The sequence below is a fragment of the Cetorhinus maximus genome, chromosome 1, assembly GCF_964194155.1.
Source record: "Cetorhinus maximus chromosome 1, sCetMax3.hap1.1, whole genome shotgun sequence".
NCBI classification, from domain to species: domain Eukaryota; kingdom Metazoa; phylum Chordata; class Chondrichthyes; order Lamniformes; family Cetorhinidae; genus Cetorhinus; species Cetorhinus maximus.
In genome coordinates this window covers 93,054,341-93,080,287 of record NC_135879.1, presented here as the reverse complement: position 1 = coordinate 93,080,287, position 25,947 = coordinate 93,054,341, and the positions used below count along the sequence as shown (strand labels likewise).

Sequence of the window (25,947 nt, the reverse complement as noted above, 5' to 3'; positions counted from 1 at the left end):
GACCCTTCAACAGAACTAAGTAAAAATAGGAGAGGGGTGAAATCCTATTTTTACTTAGTTCTGTTGAAGGGTCATGAGGACGTGAAATGTCAACTGTACTCTTCTCCACCGATGCTGCCAGACCTGCTGAGTTTTTCCAGGTATTTTTTTATTTTTTGTTTTGGATTTCCAGCATCCGCAGTTTTTTTGGTTTTATTTTTGGACTTTCAGGCCAATCAGTCTTCTGCCCCCACCCACTCTTCCCCACATCCCCTTCAAACCCTATTACCTTTCCAGGTCAGAGGGATTAAATGGCATTGCAGGGCCATAAATCTCATCACTAAATGTCCTTGCACTGTTAAGTACCAGCCCTAACTTTCTATGGTGATTTTCAATTGTGTTCATTGCGCAAATATAGCACTTTCTTGAAACTTTTGGAGAGGTTGATGATAAGCCCCATGTTTTCATGGGGTTAACAATGGAGTGGTGCAAATTATCCCGCTGGTAATGGCAAGTCACAACTCGTAGTGTATCTCTCCCTTGCCTCAAATTACTGGACAATTTACACATTAACAATGAGGTGCACAATAAACTCACTTTCCCCGTAAATCCTGGGTCATCATTCCAAATATCATGGACAATGCTTGTGCTCTGCAAGGAGATTCAGCACTGGAAGGACACAGGCTTTGGATGATGAGAGGTCTAACATGTTTCAGATGGCAGTCTGTAATACAAGGGGGAGGGGAATGAATTGGAAATCGTTCCAGGCCATTTGGACAACCGGAAGAAACTGATGTAACATAATTTCAACAATAGACAACACAACAGATAAAGAAGGCAAATTTAATCTTCTGAGCAAAATAAATTTAAGGGTGGAGTGCAAATGAAACTTTTTAAAATTATGAACGGTTTTGATAAGAGGAGATACAGAAAGATACAATGGGCCCTGGATTTCATGAGGTTTTGTCTGTCTCCCAACCAGAAAATGGCTGAGATCCAGTTATGCTGTGCCAGGATCAGGAATTCTGAAAGTCAGGAGTCCCTGCTCCTGATGCACAGTTGAGATCCAGCATTTGTGCAGTGGCCAGTATGCTGAGTGAGTGTATGAGTGCAAACTTGCCGAGATCTCACATCGGCATCAGAGACTGGTAGCAGTAAGTGACTTAGTGAAAGGTTGCATGTGCAGCTTCAATTTCTTGATAAGCCACTGGTTGTGAGGCTGTCCTGGTGGTGTGGGATCTGGGGTTTTTTTTTATCAGTGTGTCAAAAGACGCAGTTTCACATCCAAAAATGAAAATCAAAAGTAAGACCAACCTGGACCTTGTAACAAATTTTTTGATTTCCTATAGGAATACTATGATAAAGGAGACTACATTATCCGGGAAGGTGAGGAAGGGAGCACCTTCTTCATCTTGGCAAAAGGAAAGGTAAGATTTTCAATGTTCTTAGATGCATTCGGTCAGAAATCATATATCCTATTCCTGCATTTACCAATGCACTTTCTGCAAGCTGCAGCATTAGTCAGACAATGTAGTTATCTGATAACCCGATATCCTCAGAATAGTGCTCTCTTGTGTGCACTTTAGCTTATGATTGGTAGGAGATTCAAAAATCAATGGGTGAAGAGGTGGCTTTCTTAAAATCAGGATGGAGAAAGGTTTTACAATTCCACAGGCAGAATTACCTCAATTTATTGGACAGGATTGTAAATCCCAAATTACTAATTTGTTAGTCTCGGGCACGAAGAGTGAGAACATTCTATATTTCTGTATTGAATCGTTCAATCTCAAACACAAAAGCGTTCTGACAAAGAGTTCCCCTTGAAGTCTTTATTCATCTTTATCTTTTCAACAGCCTGTTGCACATTTACAGCACTCTCCTCCTTTCACTTTAAACAACTATATTTAAGCATTCAATTTTCCACTGCTACATTTTATTTTGGTAGAGAAAATAATAGTAAAATCAAATTATTTTGACACATTCACTTTTATGAGTTCAGTTCAAAGTTACAATCAATTTGAAACTTTTTTTTCTGGCACCTACACCTTTGGCCTCTGAACAACAACTTGCATTTATGTATTAATAGTGCCTTTAATGTATTTAAAAGGACCTCAAGTTTTTTGAAGCAGTGGGATTCTGCTCTGAATTTTTTAGCACCTCATTAGGGTGGCGTCTCCATAAAAACCCCAACCCCGTAGTGTGGGACATGGTCAATAACCTTAATCTCAAAAAAAGAATGTTTTATTGTACTATATTCTGCTGACCTGGAACCACAAGCCTGTAAGTAGTTACACCTGCCCATTAATTAACCTATTACTTACAAACAGAAACAAGGTTGCCTAATTAGATCTCTTCCCCACAGGAAGCACTTGAAGGACAAGGCAAGAAGCATAGCATCAGCCGGAACTTGCACCTTTGGTGGGGGTGTAAAACGGTGATGTTGATTCAGCCACCAATTATATACCTCAGCTGATTTTTATGGAAAGGAAAATGGGGCAGGGAATGTGTAACAGGCAGCCTTTCCCAAATGGTCTCCTTTACACTCCAGTCAAAGCAAGTTGCTGCTAACCGGAACAATGGGCTGAATTTCCCCAGCCCCACAGAGACAAGGTTGGAAGCAGAGGGTCAGGGAGATGGGGGAGAGCCGTGTTGGGATGGTTCCCGGATGCATTCCCACCTCCTGGGGAACCTCTCAGGATGACTGGGCAAGAAAGTTAGCAGTTAAATAAAGAGGCAGAGAGCCAGTTACGTCACTTAAGGGCCCAATTAGGAGCCATTTTCTGATAGAAACAGGGACTGGATTTTACTGGCCCTTTGAAGATAGGCTGCGGTTGGAAGACCTTGGGAAATGGCGGCTAAAGATGTCGGGATGGCAGTCCTCATTTTCTGACTGCCGCTGGATATTCTCAGGGGTGGGAACCTCAGCAGTGCAGCTGTCCAACTTAAAATCAATTAGTTGGCCAGTTAACAGCCATCTGTTGACCCAGTCAGCATTTTACTGGTCTCCGGAGGGATCCTTGCGATACGGGGAGATCGGCAGGTAAACTGTGACAATCTCCAAGTGGGTTCTGGGAGGTGATCACCATCCTCAGTTGAGGGCAGCGATCTCATCAGTGACCTCTTACTTTGCTACCACTGGTAATGTTCACACGGGGTAGCGCTGTCTGCCCATGTGGCTTGGGACCCACTTTTGGTTCTGGCGGTGGTTGTTTCTTACCTGCTGGAAAGATTTGGGATGGGACCTTCCTGCCATCGGAGTTGCCCACCCATCATCCCCACCCCTGTGGATAGAGCCTGCTAGCTGGAGGGATATCGATGCCTCCTCTAATTCTGTTCTTCTTCCAGAGATGAGGGTCATTCTATGGAGGCATCCCCCCTCCTTAACAATGGTATGGCAGCTGTAGCCACAGATTTTTAACAATTGAAGAAACCTTCAGAGGGCTCCTCCATCTTGAGGCAGCCTCATGATCTCCATCTATATTGGCAGTGCCCACCTCTTCCGGTGGAGCCACTGGCCACCCACAGCGCCAGCTGCTCCAATTGGCCCTCCGCCCTTAATTGGCTGCCTCCTGGAAGATCAAGCAGATAGGTGGAACTTGGACACCTTTGTTGGGACACACATATGGTCCTGAGGTTGAACTCTCGACGCCCTGTGGAAAATTCAGTCCAATAATTCTAGCATCTTCATGGTCTCTGAAGACATGGGTTGAGATTTTCTGGCCCTGCCATAGTGGGGCCCACTGCGGGGTATGCGGTGGGCCAGCCAAAAACCCATTGACAGTCGGCAGGACTGGACGATCCCAGCGGTGGGTGGGGCTGTAAATCCTGCACATAGTTACTATGCAACAATGCCTCAAAATGTTCCCTTTTAACAAACTGAACCTTGTAATCAGTTAGTTTAGGAGAGTAATTTCAACTAAATGATCCAAGATGACCTTCCACAACCTTTATACTCTTATGACTTTGATCATGACTGTTTTTTTGGACGGAGAGAGGGAACTAGATACAACAGAGGATTGTCCAGCAGATAAATGAGGTTGAATCAACTCATTAGAAGATCTCCTGTCGGGAAAGCTTGTGAAGCTGAAATCAGATCTAACTTCTACATACAAAAGGAATTGAACATAAAAGTAAGGATGTTATGCTTCAGTTATACAGGGCATTGGTGAGACCGCACTTCAAATTCTGTGTGCAGTTTTGGTCTCCTTATTTAAGGAAGGATGTAAATGCATTGGAGGCGGTTCAGTGGAGGTTTACCAGATTAATACCTGGAATGAGTGGGTTGTCTTATGAGGAGAGATTAGACAGACTGAGCTTGTTTCCACTGGAGTTTAGAAGAATGAGGGGTGATTTGATTGAAGTGTAAAAGATCCTGAACGGTCTCAACAAGGTGGACATTGAAAGGATGTTTCCTCTTGTGGGTGAGTCCAGGACTAGGTGGCACTGTTTTAAAATTAGGGGTCACCCTTTTAGGACCGAGATGAGGAGAATTTTTTTCTCTTGGAGGATTGTGTGACTTTTGGAACTCTCTGCCTCAGAAGACGGTGGGGGCACTGGATATTTTTAAGGCAGAGGTAGATAGATTCTCGTTAGGCAAGGGAATCAAAGGCTAATGGGGTAGATTGGAACATAGAATTTGAAACACAAGCAGATCAGCCATGATCTTATTAAACGGTGGGGCAGGCTCGAGTTGCTGAATGGTCTACTCCTGTTCCTATTTCTTATGTTCTTTTGTCTATCCATTTACCATTTTTAAAGAATTTCCTAAGTCTATACAAAAGGGATTGTAGAACATGCTAAAGTACATCAGAGCTTATTGAATTCTCATTATGGGTAGTGGGCGTAAGGTCATTAGTTATTGCTTCAAGCAGAAAAGATCATTGGGCGAATGTAATAAAAGAGCAGATAACTTGGAACAGAACATGAGGGACCCAGCACAATAGTGTTACAAAACTTGATTAAGGATAAATATCAAATAATTCACATTCATCAGAGGAGGTAGAATTTGCATACCATGAACGATTTCCAATTTTCTTAAGCCCAGGCATTTAGGTCACCCTGTCACCAAACAGCACTTTAGGTAATAATTGGCCTCTTGGGGTTGAAAGTGATTCCATCAGACATAGTCTTCTGTTTTTAAGCTGCTTTGGCAGCTGTTCCTCCACAGGAAATATGTAAGGCCAGCTGATCATCACTACACACAGTCTGTGAGTTACTAATGCATGGATTTAGCGAGGCAGTGCCCATGGGGGTTAAGTTAGCAATTGCCACTTCCGTTACAGTTTGTCGTTTTCCTCAGTTTGTTTCAACAGTTTTTCCAGTACACATGTTTTGAAAGCCCCCTTAAAGTTTGTGTGGATGAAAGATGTAACCTGAAGGAGAAATTAAGATGATTATCTGCTCATACAGAATCAAATCCTGCCCCTCTCAGTGATAGTCTGAAACTGGCCTTGACATCGCTGTCTGGATATTGACGCAGAGTTTGCAGTAGAAGGAACAGTGAGGCTATCAGTGCTGACCATTATTAAAGCGTACATCGGACAGCAATGTCTGAAGACCACACATGCACAGTAAATGCAGAAATTAGGATGTTGCCCTGCTCCTCCTGCAGCTGTGGCTTATCAAGAAATACCTAGAATGGCATGAAGTAACTGTAGTTACATAATAAATACCCATTAAATACGTCAGAAAAAGCCAGGGCTTGTCCATTCCAGTACAGTTTGATAAGTCTTAATTGCAGCACTAAAATTTAGGGCCCAATCTTAACTCTGTTTTAGTGGTTGGATTTTGAAAGAGTTAAAACTCACTCTAATTAATCTCTGATACTGAAAATTAACTTGTACTAGAGTATAGTCTCATTCCTTCATATTTATATTATTCTTGGCGGTTTTTAAAAACAAAAACAGAAAAATAATTTTTAAAACCCTTTTCTTTCTCTCTTTTCTGTCTCTTAATCCCATGATTCTTTCCCTGTGTTTATTTCACTTTCTGTATATGATTTGGCATTGGATTACCTATTTTAAATTACGCCTCCTAGTTCAGAATTTGCACTGTTTGGTGACAATTCTTCAATCTGATTGGTTAAAGAGATACACAATTGCTTGCCCTGACCCAGATCCCATATACTGTGCAGAAATGGATTTCCAATCACCGTAAGTTCCAATACAAAAGCCCATAGAAAGTGGGCAAGTGCAAGTGCAATGAATATCTGGGGCTGTGAAGGAATGGCGATTATAGTTCCAAGCCAGATTGATCTGTGAGTTGGAGCAGCATTTTCCCCCCGTCAGGGGGGGTTGTGCGGGCGCGGGCGGGTGGTTCCCGTTCAGCGCCCCCAATTGGGCGCATGCCACCATTTTACGTGGGCAGGCCAATTAAGGACCGCCCAACGTGATGTCCACTCAGAAGCGCTTTGCACTCCCTGTGCGGGTGGAGGGGGATTCCCTGAGCTGGGAGTGCGCTCTTTCCCGCATGCGTGCAAAAGAGCGCACAGGTCTCCCTGAGGCAAAGTGCTGCCTCAGGGAGATCGGCCTAAGTGTGAAAACATTATTAAAGGCAGAAAACAATATTCCTGACATGTCCCCTCATGTGACACTGTCACGTGAGTTGGGACATGTCAATTACTTATATTTAAAAATTTTCTGAACATTTTAAATCCCTTATGAAACCCCAACCTGCCCATGGATGAGGTTTCATGCTTTTTCGGAAGGCCGCCTAGGCTCTTCGCCTGCCCGCCAACCATAAGGTTGGATGGGCAGGCCCATTGATTAGGTAAATTACTTTTTTAAAGGCCTTAAGTGGCCGCTCAGCTGCGCGCCCGCCGAACTGAGAATCTAAATGACACGGGGTGACATTGGGATGCACACCCGACGTTACCCCACGTCACTTTACTCATCGGCGAGCAGGCCACACCCCTGCTTGCCGACTGGAAATTGCTGCCCTTGGAGAGGAACTTGCAGGTGGTGGTGTTCCCAGGCGACTGCAGCTCTTGTCCTCCTAGGTGGCAGAGCTCACTGGTTTGGATGGTTTCAAGCTTCTTGAGTGTTTTTGGAGCTGCATTCATCCAGGCAAGTGGAGAGCATTCCATCACACTCCTGACTTGTGCCTTGTAGATGGTGGACAGGCTTTGGGGATACAAGAGAGGAGCTATTTGCTTCGGAATCCCAACTTTTGATTTTCTCCTGTTGCCACAGTATTTATATGGCTAGTCCAGTTCAGTTTCTGGTCAATGGTAACCCACAGGTTATTGAGAGTGGGAATTCAGCAATGGCAATGCCATTGAACATCAAGGGAAGATGGTTAGATTTTCTTTTCTTGGAGATGGCCATTGCCTGGCACTTATATGGTGCAAATGTTACCTGCCACTTACCAGCCCAAGCTTAAATGTTGTCCAGGTTTTGCTATATGTGGGCATGGACTCCTTCAGTGGCTGAATGCTACTAAACATTGTTCAATCATCAGCAAACATCCCAACTTCTGACCTTATGTTGGAGGGAAGGTCATCGATAAAGCAGCTGAAGATGGTTGGGCCTAGGACACTAACTGGAAGAATTCCTGCAGCGATATCCTGGGGCTGAGATAATTGGCTCCAACAACCACAGCCATCTTCCTTTGTGCTAGGTATGATTCCAACCAATGGCAACATATGATCAAGGAGCAGGAGTAGGCCATTCGGCACATTGAGCCTGCACTGTCATTTAATAAGATCATGGCTGACCTGATTGTAAACTCAAATCTGTATCCCGCCTACCCCAACAACCTATCACCCCCTTGCTTACCAAGAATCTATCCACCTCTGCCTTAAAAATATTCAAAGTCTCTGCTTCCACTATCTCTTCAGGAAGAGAGTTTCAAAGACTCACAACCCTCTGAGAGAAAAGATTTTGCCTCATCTCCATTTTAAATGGGTGACCCCTATTTTTAAACAGTGACCCCCTAGTTCTAGATTCCCCCACAAGAGGAAACATCCTCTCCACCTCCACCCTGTCAAGACCCCTCAGGATCTTATATGTTTCAGTCAAGTCACCGCTTACTCTTCTAAACTCCAGCAGATACAAGCCTAGTCTGTCCAACCCACCCATTCCTGGTATTGGTCTGATAAGCTTTCTCTGAACTGCTTCTAATGCATTTGCATTCTTCCTTAAATAAGGTGACCAATACTGTACACAGCACTCCAGATGTGGTCTCACTCATGTTCTGTATAATTGAAGCATAACCTCCCAACTTTTGTATTCAATTCCCCTCGCAATAAATGATAACATTCTATTAGCTTTCCTAATTACTTGCTGTACCTGCATACTAGCCTTTTGCGATTCATGCACAGACACCCAAATCCCTCTGCATCTCAGAGCTCTGCAATCTCTTACCATTTAGATAATATGCTTCTTTTATTTTTCCTGTCTAAATTGACAATTTCACATTTTCCCACATTATACTCCATTTGCCAGATCTTTGCCCACTCACCTAACCTAGCTATACCCATTTGTAGCCTCCTTATGTCCTCTTGAAAACTTACTTTCCTACCTATCTTTGTGTCATCAACAAATTTAGCAACTATCCCATCCATCCCTTCATCCAAGTCATTTATATAAATTGTAAACAGTTGAGGTCCCAGCACTGATCCCTGTGGCACACCACTCATTACATCTAGCCAACCTGAAAAAGACCCATTTATGCCTACTCTCTGCATCATGTTAGCTAGACAATCTTCTATCCATGTCAATATGTTACCCCCTACACCATGAGCTTTTATTTTCTGCAATAACCTTTGATGTGGCACTTTATCAAATGTCTTCTGGAAATCCAAGGACAATACATCCACCGGTTCTCCTTTATCCACAGGTTACTTCCTCAATGTACTGCAATAAATTGGTTAAACGTGATTTCCCTTTCACAAAACCATGTTGACTCTGCCTGATTAACTTGAACTTATCCAAGCGCCCTGCTATAACTTCTTTAATAATAGCTTCTAACATTTTCCCTATGACAGATGTTAAGCTAACTGGCCTGTAGTTTCCCACTTTCTGTCTCCCTCACCTTTTGAATAATGGAGTTACCTTTGCTATCTTCCAATCTAATGGGACCTTGTTCGAATCTAGGGAATTTTGAAAAATAAAAACCAGTGCATCAACTATCTCATTAGCCGTCCTGTCTCACTAGCCATCTCTAATTATCCTCATGATTCTTATTGGCTTCAGTTTTGCTAGAGATTCTTGAAGCTACACTTTGTCAAATGCTGCATTGATTTCAAGGGTAGTTACTCTTACCTCACCTCACCACCCGCTGCTGATACAAAATTCAAGCTAAAGTAAACTGATTTAGTTATTGGGGTAGATTTAAAGAAAGTGTTCTAGCTGTTTTTTATTCATTTGTGGGATGTGGGCTTCGCTGACTGGGCCAGAATTTATTGCCCATCCCTAGTTGCCCTTGATAAGGCAGTGGTGAGCTGCCTTCTTGAATCGCTACTTCACAAGAGCTACCCATGGAAACAAGTGATACTTCCAAAAAATCCAGTTGCTTACATATGTGAACGGGGTTAAGGGCAATTGACTGTAAAAGCAAGATCCTCTTTCAATTAAACAAATTACTTCAATGAGTCATACTCAACAGCTGTTGAAGAGTTAACTTCTTTAATAGCTAACAAAAATATAGCATGTGCCCTTACGATATTTTTAAAGAGTTCATCCATCTTATAGAGCTATGTAATTTGGACATGAAGTATACACTGCAGACATTATGGCTGACTTTTACACTCCTCCCACCCACCATCTGGGAGTGGCTGACATGTGGGGAGAGGACATAAAATCAGGTTGGATATTGAAGATTTCCATGCCTGTTTTTACCAGCCCACCCACTCTTGGGCCAATTGAGTCCTTTAAGTGGCCAATTGATGGTATTTTACTAGCGATGGAGAGGCCCATCCCACATGGCAAGGCCCCCAGGTATTATTCCCGAAGTATTTGAAAGGCTGCTTAATTTTGGTTTTCTCAATGATGTTTGTTGGTATGATTTTTTAAATCTGCATCATTCTGTTTGATTTTAGGTGAAAGTCACTCAGAGCACTGAGTATCATATAGAGCCACAGCTGATCAAAGTCCTCCAGAGAGGGGATTACTTTGGAGAAAAAGCTCTGATCAGGTTCGCCTACTGAAAATTAATGTATTAACTCAGCAATTATTTTTGAGAAAAAATAATCTTGCCATCCCTAAATTGCCAGTATATTAACAATAAGTACTTTTATTATGATTTTGGAAGATGAATTGATGGGTCTGCAGTCTGAGAGCAGTTAAATGCTGTCTATCAAGCAGCAACTTATGGGGTCATGTATAATCATATTTTATTGAGATCAATTTTCAACCTGCCATCCAGGCATATAGCTGCCATTTGTAGAAATTGCCCAATTTTCATTGACTGTATGGAAATAAAGGTCGGGCGGTTTCTAAACTGGGTGGCTCATTTACGACATCAGTCTTACAGCTTGGTGACAAGTTGAAAGTCGATCCTGTTATTTTCAACAAAAATTTGCTTTGAAATAACTGTTAGAATATTGGATATTGGAATCGTTTTGGCAAGAACTTATTTATTTGGTGTGACCACTTGAGACAGAAAGAACAAATATTGCACAGCCAGGCATGTCCATGAGCAGCATTTGTACAAGCAGTGCTTCTGGCATTGTTGAAATGCTATCGGCTAGCTTAAGTTAAGCTTCGCCATTGTGGAGCGATTTTAACCCTATCTGTCCAGGGTAAAACAAGAACAGGTGGACAGTTGAAATCACCCTGGTTACTCCCCTGGCCTGGATTACTGGAAGCTGATCAGTTGGGATTTTAACTGGCTCGACTGAATAGGCTGTAAGGATACCCACCTGAGCACCATGGCATACATTTTTCCATAAGCATGTTGGGCAACTTTTTTGTATTTTTTGTTACTTTCCTTCTGGGATCTATGAGTGCTCTTCCAGGCTTCGCAAGGAAGGCTTTGTCTTCTTCTGTGTGGACTCGATCCCCGTCTTTTCAATTGAGAGACAGCTCAGACAGCTGATCCCACCACTGACCTGGTTTCGCCGAGCAACTTCTGGGCCGTGTGATTATCCGCTGCTTGCCACCAACCTCCTGTCCAGACTGGAATTTAAATGGGATCTTGGAGCTAAGATACCCTTGACCTTGTTTCTGGAGCAGCGGTCGAGTTTCTAAATCTCCTGCCCAAACTGACCTGCAATTGAAATTGGGCCTATTCCATGACCGAGACATCTTTCCTTTGGGACAGTTCTAGCCTAAGCACCACCACACTCTGCAAGCACTAAGACAGAGAAGGATAGCAAGGCTCCAAAACATTAACAGTCCCAATCAAAGTACTTATCGGCTTCTCCTCTTTGGGTAAATCCATAGATCCTACACTCCCATCAGGGAGTTACATTCAGAAGGAGCACACGTTGGAAAACCAAGGAAAGGGCTGACACCCTGCCTTCAGCTCAAGCTTCTTTCAAATGCTGTACCCTGCTGGGAGCCTGATTGGTAAATTTACCCACATAAATTCACACATCACTGTGTTCTCTCTATGGAGAGCTAGCCTGAGGTTTTAATTAATCCCAGGGAACAAAAACTAATTAAACAAACCAACAACTAGATTAGGTAGGAATGTCTGTGGGTGTGTGAGAATGCTTTGCTTTGATGCATAAATTATTCTGTTTGAAAGTACAAGAGTTGAATTGCCAGGATGCCAGGTCCTGGTGTATTTCAAAGCAGTATTTGATGTGTTTCTGAAATATTCTTTGTCTTTTATCTTTCACAGTGATGATGTTAGGTCAGCTAATATAATTGCTGATGAAAACAATGTGGAATGCCTTGTGATAGACAGAGAGTAAGTGTTCCAGCTATTGGTAAACAGAGATCTTTTCAGTTGAACTATCGCAACTTTGGTAAACTCCCCATTTGCCCATTAGATGAAAGTGGGAACACCTTCACCACACAGACTACAGCAGTTCCGGAAGAAGGTTCACCAATGGGCAATAAATGCTGGCCTTGCCATTGATGCCAATATCCTGAGAACGATTAAAAAAATCTTTCTTAAGTGAACTGGAACTAAATTATGCAAGTACATGGTAATGTAATCCTGTACAAATGAACACCCAAAGTTAATCATTCCAAGTAATGACAAATAACTTGGAGGTATGATCTACACAGTACAACAATGATTGGAGCCACCTCTGCAAAACTGCAAACCCCAAAGATAGATATGGTGAGGCAGTAGAGTGAACTTGGGCCCTCATTGAACAGAAATTTGGGTTGTTACAGCATTGCTTGCATTAAGAGGAAGTTGGAAAAATTACTATACCAATGTGATTCATGATGCACAATATTGTCATAAAAAGAAATCTCCCCAATGGACTTTGAAGAGACGAAAGAGCAAGCCATGTATGATCTCACTATAGTGAGTAGCAAAAACTAAACCATTGCACCGAGAGTGGCTGGTTCATGAGGATCTCATTACAAAATTCACTGGAAGAACCAGACAATTAGATATTGTTACTTTCTGTTGGACACATTTAAAATGAGATATGTCAGTTGTTTATTTGTTGAAGTTTTGCTGTGAAATCCTGCTTACTTTGCTTTTGGAGAACTGTCACTTTTCTTGAACGATGAAAGAATGACATGTGAAACCATTTTGTACAGTATTTTGGCCCAAGTTGTTAACGTTTTCATTATGGCTACCTGTTACAATGCTCTTTGATTCTTGAGCATGTGCATTTTTTGTGTTTGTGGGTGTTACGATCAGGTGAGAAGGAGTGAACTGGCTCCCATCTGTTCAGCCTCCTCAGTTAGCCACAACGAAAGTTTAAGTTTCATTTTTACAAGGATATGCCTTTCCCAAATCAGAATGTATTTAACTATTTAAGCAGTGAGCAATAAGGGGCTTTCTTTTTTAAAAGAAGAGCAAATTTACTAAGCACTAAACGTGCGGAAAAGATAATAAAAACGTGAAATCACACACACAGGAATCAGGAATAAGGGAAGTTAGAGTCCTATAAAAAGTTAAAAGAATATATGGTTAAGTGTCCTTTGATTATCCTTCAGGCTAGATTTTTAAACGTTGCAGCCGATTGGGATTAGCTAGATTTGTGGATGCAGTCAGATGTAGAAGATGTTGGAATTATTACGAGATCCTGATTTGCTGGTAAATTTCTAATAAAGTTGACTTCTGAACTGGGTAATACACTTGTTCCAAAAGAAAGAGAAGGATAGAGACCAGCTTTTAATCGATCTCTTCTGCTGAAGTCTTTCTTTCAAATCTCACTCTGCAGTGGCTGCAGCTGGCCTGAAATACTCCACCCGTTGTGTATTTCCAAGGAGTCTTGGGTAGGTCTGCCTGTGGCAGCCATTGTTTCAATATCCAACATTTTAATGTCTCTCTGCACTCCCCTGAGGGTGACTTGTTTGTTTTTCACTTTCACCTTGAAAGGTGGCCTTGAACGTTTAAGTAGTTTGTTCTGGCTCATTTCAAATTGCAAAATTTCCAGTCAGTTGAAAATTTGAAAATCATATTTTCACAGTTAAATGGGCGTACCCTCGGGACAGTAGGTCATAACACCATTCTTTGGAATAAGTGAATTCAATTCTTTATTTGAATATTTGTGTTATTTTTGTAATATTCTATAATAACGAATGTTATTTTTATGTATTATTTTAAATTCATGCACCCTGAAGATCTCCCAGTCTTAACTCTTCCAGTAGAACCCATCAAAAACATTTCAGAGCTGCTGTCTTTTTTGTCAGATGATCAATATTTTTGAACTGCTGAAGTAGGCTTAGAGCAATTAGATCATTCATGATTTCAAAAGACAATTATATGCTCTTTCCTTTATTTATCTTGTTGCATGTGACAGAACGTTCAATCAAACGGTCGGTACATTTGATGAACTCCAGAACTACCTTCAGGGTTATGTCGCAGAGTTGGCTAGAGATGATGAGAAAAGACATGCCAAGTAAGTTGTTTTTACCCTTAATAATATGTACAATAGTAAATGCAAAAATACCAACATTTAGCACTGTTTCAATATTTTAAAAGTACTTAGGATTGACAAGTTACAACACATCTACAGATATACATCATTTCCTGAAGAAATGAATAGTTAGGCATTATGATGTTGTAAACCTATGGGACACATTTCCTTTGAACTGCTCAAGCTCTGCCAGTGTATATTACTGGAAGTGTGGTGCACACAATTTACGTATCTAAACAGGAGTTATGGTGTTGGAGTTAACACAGTTCGAATAAAGTTCTGGTTGTGGAAATTACTATTGTTGACAGCAGCCCATGAACATGACATTTGTTAAGTCATCTTAAGTATGTTACACGCTTTGTAAATAAAATGTCATCTTGTAACAGTCATTTCTAGATCAGAACATCAAAAATATTTTTGCTATTTTACTTAATTTTCCTTGACATTTTTGCTAGAAATTTATTTTCCTCATTTTTCTCTCTTCACCTTGGCACCTTTAGTCAAATGGTAAACACGCAGTCTACTTCCAAACTGTCTTGAATCTTCTGTAATCAACTAGTAACCAGAAAGGGCCAGAGATTGCTCAGCCAATTGCTCCAATTTGTCGTCCCTGTCCACCATTATAGATGTAACAGCCTTTCAGACTCAACATGGTGCAGGTTAGGAACCGAGTGGAGCAGGACTTGGTCTTGGTTTGTCAATACAAGGTAGTCTAAGGTGCTAATTTTTAGTTCAAGTCTGTCAGTTATAGGATTTTCCCCCTATTATATTAAGACATTATTTAGCTAAGTGTAGAGAATTTATTTTTAAATAATTATTTTTCATCAGTTCCACAGGTGCCAGTGATATTCAGGCACTGCATGTAAATTGCATTTGCTTATAGATGGTGATTGGTGTTGGGATAGCCAAGCCTAATTCTGTCCAAATAGATATCTTGGTCTAAAGATTTGATCCAGGTTGGCCCAGCTTGACAGAAAATGGACATAGGAAACAATTACTGCGTTGGAAAGGATGGACATTGTCCATTAATTATAAGGCTTTGAGCCTCACTTGTACCAGACTGGCAAGCTGGAAATGCCTGCTAGGCATTCCCAAGCAGCTTGTCAGGGACAATTATATTAACAAAAACAAAAAATGCTGGAAAAACTCAGCAGGTCTGATAGCATCTGTGAAGAGGAAGACAGAGTTAATGTTTCGCATCCGTATGACTCTTCTTCAGAGCTAAAGAGAAGTAAAAATGTGGTGAAATATATACTGTTTAAGGGGGGTGGAACAGGTGAAGCTGGATAGAAGGCCAGTGATAGGTGGAGGCAAAGGCGAGATTGCAAAAGATGTCATAAACAAAAGAGAACAACATGAACAAGTGACAGATTGCCCTAGTGGTGGGAAAAAAAGATCAAAAATAGGCTAAAAGGTGGGGATAAAACAATGGATAAAATTGGAAATCAAATTAAAAAATAATTTAAAAAGTGGAAAACAAATAAATAAAAATTTAAAAATAGAAATGAATTTTGAACAAAAAAGGATCAAAAAGGGGTGAGGATGTTGGAGAGAGTTCATGGTCTGAAGTTGTTGAACTCAATGTTAAGTCCAGGAGGCTGTAAAGTGCCTAATCGGAAGAGATGAGGTGCTGTTCCTCCAGTTTGCATTGAGCTTTACTGGAACATTGCAGCAGGCCAAGGACGGACATGTGGGCGTGAGAGCAGGGGCTGTGTGGCTTGCTGGCAGACCGAAGGTGTTCCGCAAAGCGGTCACTCAGTCTGCATTTGGTCTCTCCAATGTAGAGGAAACTGCATTGGGAGCAGCGAATGCAGTAGACCAAATTGAGGGAAGTGCAAGTGAAATGCTGCTTCACTTGAAAGGAGTGTTTGGGCCCTTGGATGGTGAGGAAGGGGGAAGTAAAGGGGCAGGTGTTGCACCTTCTGCGATTGCATGGGAAGGTGCTGTGGGAGGGGGTTGAGGTGTAGAGGGTGATGGAGGAGTAGACCAGGGTGTTCCAGAGGAAATGGTCCCTACGGAATGTCAATGGCGGGGGGGGAGGGGTGGGGGCAGTGAAGGGAAGATGTGTTTGGTGGTGGCATCATGCTAGATTTGGCAGAAATGGCGGAGGATGATCCTTTGAATGCGGAGGCTGGTGGGGTGATAAGTGAGGACAAGGGGGACCCTATCAGGGTTCTGGGAGGGAGAGGAAGGTGTGAGGGCAGAGGCACGGGAGATGGGTCGGACATGGTTGAGGGCCCTATCCACCACTGTGGGTGGGAAACCTTGGTCAAGGAAGAAGGAAGACATGTCAGAAGCACTGTTTTGGAAAGTGGCATCGTCAGAACAAATGTGATGGAGGCGAAGGAACTGAGAGAATGGGATGGAGTCCTTATAGGAAACAGGGTGTGCAGAGTTGTTATCAAGGTAGCTGTGGGGGTCGGTGGGCTTGTAATGAATATTGTTGGACAGTCTATCACCAGAAATTGAAACAGAGAGGTAAAGGAAGGGAATGGAAGTGTCGGAGATGGACCATGTGAAAGTGATGGATGGGGGGAAATTGGAAGCAAAATTGTTAAATTTTTCCAGTTCCAGACGAGAGCATGAAGCAGCACCAAAACAGTCACTGATGTACAAAAAAAAGATTTGTGGGTGGGGAGCCTGAGTAGGACTGGAACAAGGAATGTTCCACATACCCCATAAAGAGACAGGCATAACTGGGGCACATGCGGGTACCCATAGCCACACCTTTTATTTGGAGGAAGTGAGACAAGTTTAAGGAGAAATTGTTCAGTGAGAGAACAAGTTCAGCCAGACAGAGAGTGATGGTGGATGGGAATTGTTCAGCCTCTGTTCAAGGAAGAAGCGGAGAGCCCTCAGACCATCCTGGTTTTTTGATCCCCATCCTTTTTGATCCCCTTTTTTCAATATTCATTTCTATTTTTAATGTTTTTTCCACTTATTTTTATTATTATTATTTTTTAATTGATTTCCATTTTTATTCATTGTTTTATCCCCACCTTTTAGCCTATTTTCGATCTTTTTTCCCACCACCGTCCCCTCTCCCCACCCCACCCCCACTAGGGCCACCTGTCACTTGTTCATGTTGTTCTTTGCAGAGTGCTTACCCTGGTCCGGCTATTATCACATTCTGCTTTCTACTCTTAATGTCACCATTAGTACCTCCTTCAGCCAATACCACCACCATTAACACCCCTTTGACCTTTTGTTTATGACATTTCTTGCTACCTCTCCTTTGCCTCCACCTATCACTGGCCTTCTGTCCAACTTCACCTGTTCCACCCCCTTAAACAATATATATTTCACCACATTTTTACTTCTGTTTAGCTCTGAAGAAGTCATATGGACTTGAAGTGTTAACTCTGTCTTTCCACAGATGCTGTCAGGCCTGCTGAGTTTTCCCATCAATTTTTGTTTTTGTTTCAGATTTCCAGCATCTGCAGTGTTTTGCTTTTACAATTATATTAACTATGTGCCACTGCGCCATTGGCAACGGTCTCAGTTAGATTTGGCCAGAGGAAGTTAGCGATTTGCAGAGGGAGGGAGACAGCAGTTGGTGTGAGGAAGGGAGGCAGCTGTTAGGCGAAGGAGGGAGGCAGCGGTTAGGTGAAGGAGGGAGGCAGCAGATGGGTGAAGGAGGGAGGCAGCGGTTAGGTGAAGGAGGGAGGCAGTGGTTAGGTGAAGGAGGGAGGCAGCAGATGGGTGAAGGAGGGAGGCAGTGATTAGGTGAAGGAGGGAGGCAGCACATGGGTGAAGGAGGGAGGCAGCGGTTAGGTGAAGGTGGGAGGCAGCGGTTAGGTGAAGGAGGGAGGCAGCACATGGGTGAAGGAGGGAGGCAGCGGTTAGGTGAAGGAGGGAGGCAGCGGATGGGTGAAGGAGGGAGGCAGCAGATGGGTGAAGGAGGGAGGCAGCGGATGGGTGAAGGAGGGAGGCAGCAGTTAGGTGAAGGAGGGAGGCAGCGGATGGGTGAAGGAGGGAGGCAGCGGTTAGGTGAAGGAGGGAGGCAGCGGATGGGTGAAGGAGGGAGGCAGCAGTTAGGTGAAGGAGGGAGGCAGCGGTTAGGTGAAGGAGGGAGGCAGCAGATGGGTGAAGGAGGGAGGCAGCGGTTAGGTGAAGGAGGGAGGCAGCGGTTAGGTGAAGGAGGGAGGCAGCGTTTAGGTGAAGGAGGGAGGCAGCGGTTAGGTGAAAGAGGGAGGCAGCGGATGGGTGAAGGAGGGAGGCAGCGGATGGGTGAAGGAGGGAGGCAGTGGTTAGGTGAAGGAGGGAGGCAGCGGATGGGTGAAGGAGGGAGGCAGCAGTTAGGTGAAGGAGGGAGGCCGCGGATGGGTGAAGGAGGGAGGCAGCGGATGGGTGAAGGAGGGAGACAGCGGATGGGTGAAGGAGGGAGGCAGCGGTTAGGTGAAGGAGGGAGGCAGCGGATGGGTGAAGGAGGGAGGCAGCAGTTAGGTGAAGGAGGGAGGCAGCGGATGGGTGAAGGAGGGAGGCAGCGGATGGGTGAAGGAGGGAGGCAGCGGTTAGGTGAAGGAGGGAGGCAGCGGATGGGTGAAGGAGGGAGGCAGCGGACGGGTGAAGGAGGGAGGCAGTGAATGTGGCCGGGTGGAACATTCCGCCCTACTTTAAAGCACCCACACAAATGTGATTTGTTGTTGTAAAATAGGTGCAGCATTAGAGAATTTCTAGGCATAAGTGAGGGAGAGGCAATGATGTAGTAATATTGTCGCTGGACGAGTATTCCACAGACCCAGAGTAATGCTCTGGGGACCCAGGTTCTAATCCCACCAGGGCAGATGGTGGAATTTGAGTTCAATAAAAATTTGGAATTAAAAGTATAATGACCATGAAACCATTGCCGATTGTTGTAAAAACCTTCCTTTAGGAAGGTAATCTGTCGTCCTTACCTGGTCTGGCCTACACATGCCTCCAGACACACAGCAATGTGATTGAAGCTTAAATACTCTCTGAAATGGCCTAGCAAGCTACTCAGTCGTAACAAACCGCTACAATGTCACAAAAAAGGGATGAAACCGGACGGACCACCCAGCATCGACCTTAACACCGGAAATGACAACAGCAATCACAGTTGACCCTGCAAAGTCCTCCGTACTAACATCTGGGGTCTAGTGCCAAAATTGGGAGAGCTGTATCACAGACTAGTCAAGCAACAGCCTGACATAGTCACCCTCATAGAATCATACCTTACAGATAATGTCCCAGATACCACCATCACCATCCCTGGGTATGTCCTTCCCACCGGAAGGACAGGCCCAGCAGAGGTGGTGGCACAGTGGTATACAGTTGGGAGGGAGTTGCCCTGGGAATCCTCAACATCGACTCCAGGCCCCATGTAGCCTCATGGCATCAGGTCAAACATGGGCAAGGAAACCTCCTGCTGATTACCACGTACCTCCCTCTCTCAGTTGATAAATCAGTGTTCCTCCATGTTGAACACCAGTTGGAGGAAGCACTGAGGGTGGCAAGGGCACAGAATGTACTCTGGGTGGGGGACTTCAATGTCCATCACCAAGAGTGGCTTGGTAACACCACTACTGACTGAGCTGGCCGAGTCCTAAAGGACATAGCTGCTAGACTGGGTCTGCGGCAGGTGGTGAGGGAACCAACAAGAGGGAAAAGCATACTTGACCTCATCCACACCAACCTGCCTGCCACAGATGCATCTGTCCATGACAGTATTGATAGGAGTGACCACCGCACAGTCATTGCGGAGAAGAAGTCCCACCTTCACATTGCCACAGAAGGCTGTGGAGGCCAGGTCACTGAGTGTATTTAAGACCGAGATAGATAGGTTCTTGATTGGTAAGGGGATCAAAGGTTACGGGAAGAAGGTGGGAGAATGGGGTTGAGAAACTTTTCAGCCATGATTGAATGGTGGAGCAGACTCGATGGGCCGAATGGCCTAATTTCTGCTCCTATGTCTTTTGATCTTAGGGTCTTATTGAGGATACCATCCATCGTGTGGTGTGGCACTACCATCGTGCTAAATGGGATAGATTTCAAACAGATCTAACAACACAAAACTGGACACCCATGACACGCTGTGGGCCATCAGCAGAATTGTACTCGAACACAACCTGTAACCTCATGGCCCGGCATGTCCCCAGTCTACCATTACCATCAAACCAGGGGGTCAATCCTTGTTCAATGAAGAGTGCAGCTGGCATGCCAGGAGCAGAACCAGGCGTACCTAAAAATGAGGTGTCAACCTGGTGAAGCTATAACACAGGACTATTTGCATGCCAAACAGCATAAGCAGCAAGTGATAGACAGAGTTAAGCGATCCCACAACCAACGGATCAGATCTAAGCTCTGCAGTCCTGTCACATCCAGTCATGAATGATGGTGGACAATTAAACAACTCACTGGAGGAGGAGGCTCCACAAATATCCCCATCTTCAATGATGGAGGAGCCCAGCACATCAGTGCAAAAGATAAAGTTGAAACATTTGCTACAATCTTAGGCCAGAATGCCAAGTGGATGATCCATCTCGGCCTCCTCCGGAGGTTCCCAGCATCGCAGTCTTCAGCCAATTCGATTCACTCCACATGATATCAAGAAACGGCGGAAGACCCTGGATACTGCAAAGTCTATGGGCCCTGTCAATATTCGGGCAATAGTGCTGAAGACTAGTGCTCCAGAACTTGCCGCGCCCCTAGCCAAGCTGTTCCAGTACAGCTACAACACTGGCATCTACCCGGCTATGTGGAAAATTGCCCAAGTATGTCCTGTACACAAAAAGCAGGACAAATCCAACCCGGCCAATTACCGCCCCATCAGTCTACTCTCGATCATCAGTAATGTAATGGAAGGGGTTATCAACAGTGCTATCAAGTGGCGCTTGCTTAGCAATAACCTGTTCACTGATGCCCAGTTTGGGTTCCGCCAGGGCCACTCAGCTCCTGACCTCATTTCAGCCTTGGTTCAAACATGGACAAAAGAGCTGAACTCCCGAGGTGAGGTGAGAGTGACTGCCCTTGACATCAAGGCTGAATTTGACAGAGTGTGACATCAAGGAGCCCTAGTGAAACTGGAGTCAATGGGAATCAGGCGGAAAACTCTCTGCTGGTTGCAGTCATACCTAGCACAAAGGAAGTTGGCTGTGGTTGTTGGAGGTCAGTCATTTCAGCTCCAGGACATCACTGTAGGAGTTCCGCAGAGTAGTGTCCTCGGCCCAACATCTTCAGCTGCTTCATCAATGACCTTCCTTCCATCAAAAGGACAGAAGTGGGGATATTCGCTGATTATTGCACAATGTTCAGCACCATTCGCGACTCCTCAGATACTGAAGCAGGCCATGTCCAAATGCAACAAGACCTGGACAATATCCAGACTCGGTCTGCCAAGTGACAAATAACATTTACGCCACACAAGAGTCAGGCAATGACCATCTCCAACAAGAGAGAATCTAACCATCGCCCCTTGATGTTCAATGGCATTACCATCACTGAATGCCCCACTATCAACATCCTGGGGGTTATCATTGACCAGAAACTGAACTGGACAAGTCATGTAAATCCTGTGGCTACAAGAGCAGGTCAGAGGCTAGGAATCCTGCGACGAGTAACCCACCTCCTGACTCCCCAAAGCCTGTCTACCATCTACAAGGCACAAGTCAGGGGTATGACGGAATACTCCCCATTTGCCTGGATGAGCGCAGCTCCCACAACACTCAAGAAGCTTGACACCCTCCAGGACAAAACAGCCCACTTGATTGGCATCACATCCATGACATTCACTCTCTCCACCACCAACGCAGTGTGCACCATCTACAAGATGCATTGCAGGAATTCACCAAGGATCCTTAGTCAGCATCTTCGAAACCCACAACCACTACCATCTAGAAGGACAAGGGCAGCAGATAGTTGGGAACGCCACCACCTGGAAATTCCCCTCCAAGTCACTCACCATCCTGACTTGGAAATATATCGCCGTTCCTTCACTGGCGCTGGGTCAAAATCCTGGAACTCCCTTCCTAACAGCACTGTGGGTGTACAAAAGCCACATGGACTGCAGCTGTTCAAGAAGACAGCTCATCACCACCTTCTCAAGGTCAATTAGGGATGGGCAATAAATGCTGGCCCAGCCAGCGAACCCCTCATCCCGTAAATGAATTTTTAAAAAGCTGGAATCATATCTCTTAAGATTGAATTTTTCTTTTACAAAATTGAAGGACATGGCATGATCTGGACATCTGGATGCTAATCTGGGATTTTTTTTTTCAAAGGTCACAAGTTCACCTTGGAATTGTCAGCAAGCAGGCCTCTTCCAAGAAAACTCTTGACCTTTATGGTACTTGAGGAAGGTCTGGTTGTTTTGAACGGCAATCACTTTAATTGATGGAGAAAAAATGCTGCAAAGGAAGGTTAGGAACCTGCTGGAAATCACATGTGTGAAAGGAACAAAGCTTAAGTTGTGAACCTGCTTGTTTTGAAGGCAGTCTTGTTGGGGAACAAGCTGAGGAAGGAAGGCTACCCTAGCTGGCTCCCTTTCTCTGCCTTGTCTAGAATTCTATGTGGCTATCAACCTGCAGCCAGAGAACCCTCATCTGAGTGTAACTGGTCTATATTTTGACCTGCAAAGCTGAGACCAGTTAGTGAGAACTTCCAAACATCCATAAGGGACCTTCACATCGACGGCGTTGAGACCCTGTGGACTTTATCCTTTATTTTATAATGCCCATCCTCCAAAGCCCATCTCTGCAGAGAGGCCCTATCTGTTTGTCATTTGTTTGCGAATGAGTATCTGTGTGTGTGCTGGGAGAATTCTTTAGGAAGAGATAGATAGTTATACTTCCCGATTACAATTGTGTTAACCAGTACTTGCAGCTTGTTAAAAGAGGTTTTGTTTCAAAATAAATTAATCATTCTGAATTTTTGAAAGAATCCTGGTCAGAGTCTCTTTTCTTCTGGGTATTAGCGTCACAGGTAAACAACTGGCCATTTCAGTGAGAAACTTAAACATTTAAATTAATGGTACGGCCTGCAGAGTAGTGGGGCATGATAATTCGCGCACTCCTCCCATCCTGGTCATAACATAAGAGTGTCAATACTTGTCAGGTTTTCTTCCCTTTGACCCAGGGAGAACATTGTGTGCCTCCACTTTCCTCCTTGCTGAGATTAGCTAACTCAAGATGGATCAAAGATCAAACCTGATCTGTACATTGAGTACCATATTGACAGGTGCACGTACCCATTGACACAAGGGTGCAGCTTCTTTGCACAATCCTTTGTTAAACATAATATAGTTCCTTATTTTTATGTCAGGTAATATTTTACAGGTAATTGCATTGTTTAATCTTTAGTGGCCTGAAGAGCAAAGGATTATTAACTGATATAGTGGCATTTTTGAACATCTGCTATCACTGTGGTTGAGTTCCCTGGCCATTTGAGCATTGATGTAAATCTTTCTAAACCTGACAACAAAATCAAACAGTCACAGTATGTGCGTTTCTAGTAGAAAGTCTTTTCTTTCAGTTGTTTTTCACAAAGTTTGTTTGTATGTCATAACGATTGTGCTTGGTATCTATTGATCGCTTGAAGCATCTAAGTTTAATGTACATCTATTCAACATTTGCCTTTCCTCTTTACAACATGCACATTTAATGTATTGTATACAAATTCCATTTGGTGAAGGAGATCAGCGCTATCCTGTTGCCATACTTTCATTATATAAAACCTTTGGACCTTGTTCCTTATTTTCCAAGCGTTTCACCATACAACCTTAAAGCTGGTGGTATATTGGTATAATAATGGGACACCCTCCTGTTTTAACAACCAGTTAGGATGCCTCTATAGTAGTTTAGCACTGCCACAGGAGAGAGAAAATGTTTCAGTAACTTTCTGCAGTTTACTAAGCATCACAAAATCCTTGTTCTACAGCTTCACAGCGTGTTTTTATATTGAGAACCCAATGCATCATACCACAAAGGTGTAGTGTGTAGAAATGTATGCCCATTCCACCACACAGTGAACTGTTTATCTCAGCAAGAGAGCTTTGGAATAGTGCTGCTGGGCAGAAACCAGATATGTTCTCACAGGAAGAAAGAGAATTGAAGGGTAGAATGTTACATATCTGCTGGTGCCCATCTGATGGGAACTGTAGTGGAACCTGCAGCCTTGGATGTATCAGCTCTGGAATACAATTAGTAAGAATAGGAACATAAGAAAGGAATGAGGAAAACTCATCCAGCCCCTCTTACAATTCATACATGATTCCCTCAACAATGGACATTCTCCCTAACCTCCATGTAAATCAAACAGATCTATTAATTTGTCTAAAATCCTGAATCCCCTTCATTGACCCAGGTCTTTTTAAAAGAAGATTGACCAGAAATGAATACATTTTATGCCATTCTCTCACATATACAGTATCTTAGGAAAAAAAAAGGCACTAAACAAGCAATATTGATTTGACTGTCCATTATAATCCATGTCCAATTTCTCTTTTTATTGACTTATATTAATAAAAATAGCAGACGGATGTATAATAGATGGCCGATGTTCTAGCTTTTTTTACGCTCTTGCCGAAGTTCAATCTCACATCTTGCAAAGTTAGCATTAATTTAATCCCATAGCATGGTCTTTAGAAGCTTACTCACCATCGATGCTAGGATCCTTGGTCCATAGTTAGCTGGATAATCCCTTTCTCCCTAATTGAATAGAAATGCTATATTGGTACTATTCCAGTTCTCTGGAGATCGCTTCCCTTATTTGCCACTTGCAGTGTGTCTTTGGATAATTAAGTTCTTTATTCTTTAATGGGGATATGGGCTTAAATTGAACATTTCAGAGGGCAGTTAAGAGTCAACCACATTGCTGTGGATCTGGAGTCACATAAAGGCCAAACCAACTAAGGATAGCAGATTTCCTTCCCTTAATGGGCATTAAACGGAACCAGGTGGATCTTTATAACAATCAATGATAGTTCCATGGTCACTATCACTAGCTTTTAATTCCAGATTCATCGATTATATTTAAATTCCACCAGCTGCCATGGTGGGATTTGAACCCGTGTCCTCAGAGCACTTACCTGGGCTTCTGGATTGCTAGTCCAGTGACATTACCAAAACAGCACCAACTCCCTTATGCTTATTACTATAGCATGGTTAATTCATTTTTCTCTTATTTACCTACATCTCTCTTAATCTACTTTCTTCTCAACATTCAATGGTCTACAGTAGACTGAATAGAGTAAAATTTCCTTTCTTATTCTTCAACTTTAACCAAATACATACAGCATTTTCACTATCGAACTTCTGTTCTAGTCAAGTGCCCGGATAGAATCTTTGATTAATGCTGCCACCCCTCATGCTCACACGTTATGCCCACTCAATATTTTGGAATTGGGAAGTTTTCGCTTCTAATCCTGCCCTAGCCTCAGCAATGTTTCTGTTCATGTTTTGTACCATATACCCAATAGTAATTTCTGCTTGCAGCTGAGAAACTTTATTCAGATTATGTGCGAATTTAAATAATCAACTCAAACCTGTGTCTGAAATCAAAACAGAAAATGCTGGAAAAACTCCACATCTGGCAGCATCTGTGGAGAGAAAAACAGAGTTAACGTTTCGAGTCTGTATAACTCTTCTTCAGAGCTTCTTCTTCAACCCTGTATCTGTTTGTTCAGCAATCTTATTTTTAATCCCTCCTCCTTCTGATCTGTTCTTTCGCTTTTTCTTTAACTATTAAAGAATGAAAATGAATGTTGAATTATGCTCTCGGTTCGTACTACTTAAAAATCTGATTCTGTGTAGAATATCCACATCTGTACAAGGAGGAGAAATCTCTTTGGAGATGATTCGGATGAAGGAGAAGGTTGCCACATTTTCTCCAACATCTCCATTCAGAAACCTTGAGATCATCACCACTTTGGGGATAGGTGGATTTGGGCGAGTTGAGCTGGTAAGGAGATTTCCTCCAATAGGAAACATGACATTACACTTTTTTAATGGTCTGAA

The 25,947-nt window shown here is 43.4% G+C and overlaps 1 protein-coding gene across 5 annotated transcripts in view; it reads left to right on the top strand.

Annotated features, from left to right (window-relative positions):
* Window positions 1-25,947, top strand: part of prkg2 (protein kinase cGMP-dependent 2) — a 107,955-nt gene that overhangs the window by 40,601 nt on the left and 41,407 nt on the right. For 4 of the 5 annotated variants that reach the window (XM_078543816.1, XM_078543790.1, XM_078543799.1 and 1 more), the window contains exons 7-11: window positions 1,329-1,406; window positions 10,019-10,113; window positions 11,767-11,835; window positions 13,859-13,957; window positions 25,744-25,891. In XM_078543816.1, the coding sequence (XP_078399942.1) occupies window positions 1,329-1,406; window positions 10,019-10,113; window positions 11,767-11,835; window positions 13,859-13,957; window positions 25,744-25,891 (489 nt within the window). The remainder of the gene's footprint in view (window positions 1-1,328; window positions 1,407-10,018; window positions 10,114-11,766; window positions 11,836-13,858; window positions 13,958-25,743; window positions 25,892-25,947) is intronic. The other variant, XM_078543825.1, reaches the window with a different exon arrangement.